Source organism: Argentina silus, assembly GCF_951799395.1.
Source record: "Argentina silus genome assembly, chromosome: 19".
In the NCBI taxonomy this organism is placed as follows: domain Eukaryota; kingdom Metazoa; phylum Chordata; class Actinopteri; order Argentiniformes; family Argentinidae; genus Argentina; species Argentina silus.
Genome location: NC_139673.1, coordinates 910,032 through 915,784, shown reverse-complemented (window position 1 = coordinate 915,784; position 5,753 = coordinate 910,032). Strand labels below are relative to the sequence as shown.

Genomic DNA, 5,753 nt, shown 5'->3' with positions numbered 1-5,753 from the left:
GCATCCCACCCACCTCCACCAGGCCAGCCCAGCCTCCTTCCAGCCGTGCCCAGCTGCAGTGCACCAGACTGGGCTGCAGGTGGAGCTATAAGCCCCCTAGTGTTGGAGGTCTTATCATCCGTCAGGCTGTCTGGGCCCATCTGTCATCCACATCCCCTGCCCCCCGGGTCACACACTCGTTTGGGTGGAGGGCAACAGATACAGCAAGCAGCACGCTTTTTGTCCCAAACGTGTTGCTGTAGCACAAGCTAATTCTTCTTCTTCTTCTTCTCCTCCTGACTCTATAAGTCTCTATTTTGGTGCTGGACTGAACTTCTAAAAGGATGCCTTACGCTTTTCTAACAGACAATGTGTGTTAGCTACTTTTTTACTCGTCTATTTGGCTGTAAACCTTACAGGGCTCTCTGTGGACACTCTCCCTGAGGCCTGCCACCGCAGCGGGCTGACCGGGGAGGTCCACCTTCGTCATATCAAACACAGATGCCGTGACATCGAGAGGCGGTGACCAGGAAACGGACGTGTGTGTGTTTATATTCCTCCCAATGCTGAGAAATGGGTGAACGTTTGGACAGAGCTAAAGGCTTTTGTTTGTTTGGTGCTCTGGATGAAAACCCTTTTGTAATGGCCTGTATACACAATGGGGGAGCCATTTTCACCAGAAATAGTTTTTTAATTTCAATACCTCATTAACCTTTACACCCCCCCCCCCCCCCCCCACGCCTTTGCCATGCTTGTCGTTTTTGATCGTTTTGATTCTGTGCTTTGTAAAGAACGATATTGTCATCACACGTCAGGTGAATATGTGACTGGTGTTTATGCTGCTTCGTTTAAAGTGACTTTACCTGAGATGATAGTCAAAGGTATGATTAGGAGAAGGTAGATGTTTAAAGAATGAGTTTTGGCTTCAATGGAATCCTTGAGATATATATGTTAATATTGTCATTTTCCTCCCAAGAGCTGCCTCCTCCTAGGAAAGGTGTACTTCAGACCCTAGGTCCTTCTGTCCAGCATGGCGTCCAGCGCTCCTCAGTGTCCCAGTGTTCTTAGTCACCAATCCTATGCAACATTCATTTTGGTCTCAAAATGGACGCCAAACCTGACGGTTTATATCGTTAGTTCCGGAAGGTTCTTCAGCACTGCCAAGAGATGTACAGCAAACGAGACGAACAGATATGTGAATACTTTCCAGGCTTCCGCCCCGATGTCCCGTTGTTGATTTGTGTCTGTACATTTTGAGAGGGTTTCTCGTCACATCGTAGATGTAAGCACAGAGGATCAGATGTGTATGTGGTTGATTGTTTGTCTGACTTGTGAACAGCCTGCTTTGAGAGCTGTGGATGTGGACGTGTGGAGAGTCTGCTTCATTAAGATGTTCAGAAAACTCAAAGAATGTCTAGCCTTCTTTGCTATGTACATTTTTGTATGTAACATAACAGTGTAAATACTTGATTATACCTTGCAGCATTTTGATGACTTTTCTAGCCGATTTGTAACAGTACTTGAAAATGAGTATTTTGTGTACAGTCTCTTTTTCATTGAGCAGATTGGTGTGGAGTCTGTCCCAGGGAGTCTGTCCCGGGGCATTGAGAATCTGAAGATCACTGTACTAGTCTTAAGTTATTTGTGATTCAATAAAGTTAATGATTATTTATTAATGATTACACTTGACTTTGTTATTGATTATGTCTTTCTGTGTGTATTTATAAATATATTCATCTGGGAACCCAGAATCTCAGCTCTCTCCATTAGTCTTTTCCAGACATGTAGCCTGCATGAACAGGAGGCTGGCAGAGGACAGTTCAGAGGGAGGATGACTGGAGATGATACTGAGGTTGAGACAACAAAAGCCTGTTATTCACTTCCATTTTTATTTGGTATTTGTACAAAACACTGAAATATTACAAACATACTGTATATACATAATGCATTGAAAGATATTTAATAACAAATCCGTATAAATTATGCACGAAATGTCTACACTTTTCAATAAAAACTCTATAAGAAGCCCAGGTAATTGTAACACAACATTCTTGGCATAAAATTTCCATACAAAATTGTACAAAATACTGTACAGTTGAAAAAGCTGTGCAAAACAGCAAATCAGCAAGTAAGTATATCCTATAAAATAAACCCTGCAGTTATTCAAACAAAAAATATTCTGGTTGGCTGACTTTGACTGAGATGAATTGTGTGTCGAGAAAACGTTGAAAAACAACAAATTACAAAAAAAACAATATACTTATTGTTGAAAGTTGGGTCTAAATTACGGGATACAGCCTCTTTCAAACTTGTTCACATCCAGTTTGGCTGTGTTATACAGTCAGTATTATAATAAAAACATAATTTATATATATATTTTCCAATAAATTAAGAAACGGTGATCTCTTGATCCGATTCTGAGAAGTCCGAGTGCCTCCTGGAGGGAGACGGTGACGTCAAGTTCGATCCGTTGTGATGCTCGCGCCCCGCCGTTGGGGACCGGTGGCAGTGGTCCGGCGCGCGCAAGCTCTCTCTACCGAACGTTTCCTCTTCTTCCTCCTCGTCCTCCTCCTCTTCCTCCGCCGAGGACTTCTTGCCGACGTCGGTGAGGTCGGGGTGCGGGTTCGTTTTCGTGGGCAGGGTCTGCTCGCGACAGCCACCGGAGGAGAGGAGTTCCCGCTCTTTTGAGTTCCTCCATTTCATCCTCCGGTTCTGGAACCAGATTTTGACCTGGAGAAGAAAACAGAACCAGATCAGATTTGATTGAGTTTGAAGAGCATTGTTAGCGGGCCTTATGTACGCACAGGCATCAGTAAAACTACGATAAACTGCACAACAAGCTTAAACCATTATTAATGGGAAAGAGTCATTACGCACGCATTACGCGTCGTATTAACGTGGTTTCTTGTATTCACGTCGGCCTTTGGGTACACACCTGAGAGTCTTTCAGGCCGAGCTTTGACGCCAGCTTCTTCCTGTCGGGTTTGCTGATGTACTTCTGTTTCTGGAACATCTTCTCCAGGGCCTTCCGCTGCACGTCGGAGAACACGGCCCGCCTGAGCATGCCCCTGCGCGGCTTCCCCCTGGCGGCCAGCGGCCAGGAGAACGTCCCGGGGATGGGGACCACGGATGACGCTGCAACAACAGAGACAAAAAGGAGGGAAACCGTTAATTTAACAAATACATATTCGTTTATTTATCACAACAGTAGTCTGTCTGCCGTTAAAGTGGGTCCCTGCTAAAGGCAGAGCTCAATAATTTTTTTATGCTCGCTGCACAAACTTTTCAATCTGTTATGTATAATAATAATAATAATAATGATAATAATAATAATAATAATAATAATAATTAACTGCATTTATATAGCACCTACAAATAGATAGAACAGATATGCAAATAAAAACAAAAATATAAGTAGAAACAGTAAAACACAACACATTAAAAAGAATAAGAGCAGCATCAAAAACAAAAATAATAGTAGAAAAACAGTAAAACACAACAATATGGGCAATACATAAGTATATGCCCCCCCCCCCCTTCTTGGACGGTGCAACACGTCTCCGTTTTGAGTGAAATGGCACGAGGTGACTAATTAGCACATTGGCCGGTCCCCGCGCGCATTGGTATGGTAACGAGGCACCGTCTCCTCTAAGGAGCCCCGCGAGGGCGGAGAGAGGAGTTAATAAACCGTGAACGGTAATTGTGTAGTAATGAACTAACGCAGAAAAGACTCTGAACAGGCGGCGAAGGACATATATTACCGCAACAAAAGGAGATTTACACTTTCAAACTAAACAACCACCACCGCATACCAGAATACTGATGACAGAGAACCCTGGGTAGAACTTTCTCTGCCCTCAAAATCATTTTCATTAAATGAACACGAAAAGCTATTCAGGACTTTGGAGTTGTTTTGTTGAGGTATTCAGCGTGGCCCGTGAAAAGGCTCCAGCTCCATTATGACGTGTCTGAATGAAAGCACGGACTAGCGACTTTACAGACTTTTCTAAGAGATTATTCTTGATCTGGCGCTGTTGATTGGTCCGGGTTTAGAACCGAGAGACGAGGGGGACGTTTAGGCCACGGTATGGTTTTCAGGTCAGGGAGACTGGAGCAGAGTGCATGTTAGTTCTACAGATGTAATTTCACCGTGATAATTTATAGTCAACTTTGAAGCCCTCAACTTTATTGACCATTTTATCCCCGAATAACCTGCTCTAAGACACCCTAACCACTGTTCATAATTGCCCTATGCGCGAAGCACAACAACCCTCTATGTGGTCGTGTGAGAATATTGAAGTCTCAGTGGCGCCTAATGGGGAAATTAGTGCATGACTGCTCCCCGCCTCTGGCCCGCCTGGTAGAAGTCACTCTCTTGGGTGTGTGGGTGGCTGCCCGCCTGGTGGAGTCTCTCTCCGGGGTGTGTGGGTGGCTGGCCTGGGGGGGTGCTGACCAAATTGGTCATGGTGCTGAAAGCTTTGTTGGCGACCAGTCGCCCAATGAGCCGGCTCGGTGGGAAAAAGCGGGACCATGCGGAGATGCCAAAACGCCCCCGATGTGGATGGGAGAGAGGGGGGGACTGACCCGCACCCCGCCTCGAATGTAAACCGTGACGATTGTGGATAATTGGTTAATTAGGGGCTGAGGTCGGCCGACAGAAGCATGCAGGGAAAAGTCAGCGCTCGCGACCATTAAGGCATTGGACCCCCCTTCTGTTTTGTGAAGAAAACGTTTACAACTTTGACAAAAATGTGCCACACAGCCCTCGTGAAGGCATAGAGTCAGTGCGTAAACTGCGTCCCTTACCTGGGAAATACGAAGACCGGAAGAAGGGATGGAAGGATCCGTCGAAGTAAGGGAGAGAGAACGCCTTGGGGTGCACGTGGATGGCGGGGGGCGACGATGCTGCGGACACACACACGCACACAACACACACGTCATTCTCTACGACCAAACCTACCCCAGAGGAAAAGTACACACTAACAGACTGATATATATATGTCTGTCTCCAAGTCTATGCAGCCGGAAACATTGTATTGCAGGGTAAAAGGCTGTTCAATAAGTAAAAAAGACTCTTACCGCTCTTTGGCGACGGTGCCAGAATGGCGCTGACCCCAAACTTCAGAAAAGTTGGATCTTTGCTGCTGGGCGACGGTGACGTTTTCGGCGAGCACGATTCGCGCGTCATCTTAGCCGAGCAGATGACGCGTTCCGCGGGCATGTTGCTGTAGGACATGGTGGTGGTGGTGGTGGTCGCCGTCGGGGGGGGGATGCTCGCAGAGGGTGCTGCCCGGCTGAGGTACCCCGCCACCGGCCTGCTTATCCGCAGCAGGTCCTCCACTAGGAAGCTGGAGTGGCCGCGGAAGGCTGGCTGGAAGGTCTGGTGGAGCGGCAACGCGGCTGTGGGGCGGTAAAGCCCCGGGTACATAGCGGGAGGCGCGAAGACGCTTGGGAACATCATGATCCCTTCTGGAATGCAACACCCAAAAATATCTGTGTAAATACTCCGTCAGACTCCGTCAGGGCCAAGCTCTTCCACTGTGACTGGCTGGTTACTCCTCTGGTTCCTCCACTCAGGAGGAAGGCGTTTTATAGCAGCCGGCCCCCAAGCCTCCATTCACCGCTGACAGCCGCAACAATGAGGTTCAACAAAGTTCTCCACATGAGTCGCTTTCAAGCGCCGTTCCCGACCCGCTGATTGGCCACAGAGCGCAATTTATGATTGGATTAGCCTTCATAAGCAAGGGACACACAATGTCCTGTCCACAAAAGAG

General features: G+C 46.9%; 1 protein-coding gene across 1 annotated transcript; it reads right to left on the bottom strand.

The window, feature by feature from the left end:
- Positions 1-2,367: 2,367 nt before the first annotated feature.
- Positions 2,368-5,440, bottom strand: dbx1a (developing brain homeobox 1a; the record flags this gene model as incomplete). Its single annotated transcript, XM_083691455.1, has 4 exons — positions 2,368-2,709; positions 2,915-3,114; positions 4,786-4,884; positions 5,059-5,440. The coding sequence occupies 4 exons, from the start codon at positions 5,438-5,440 to the stop codon at positions 2,368-2,370; spliced, it is 1,023 nt and encodes a 340-aa protein (XP_083547581.1).
- Between the last annotated feature and the right edge of the window lie 313 nt (positions 5,441-5,753).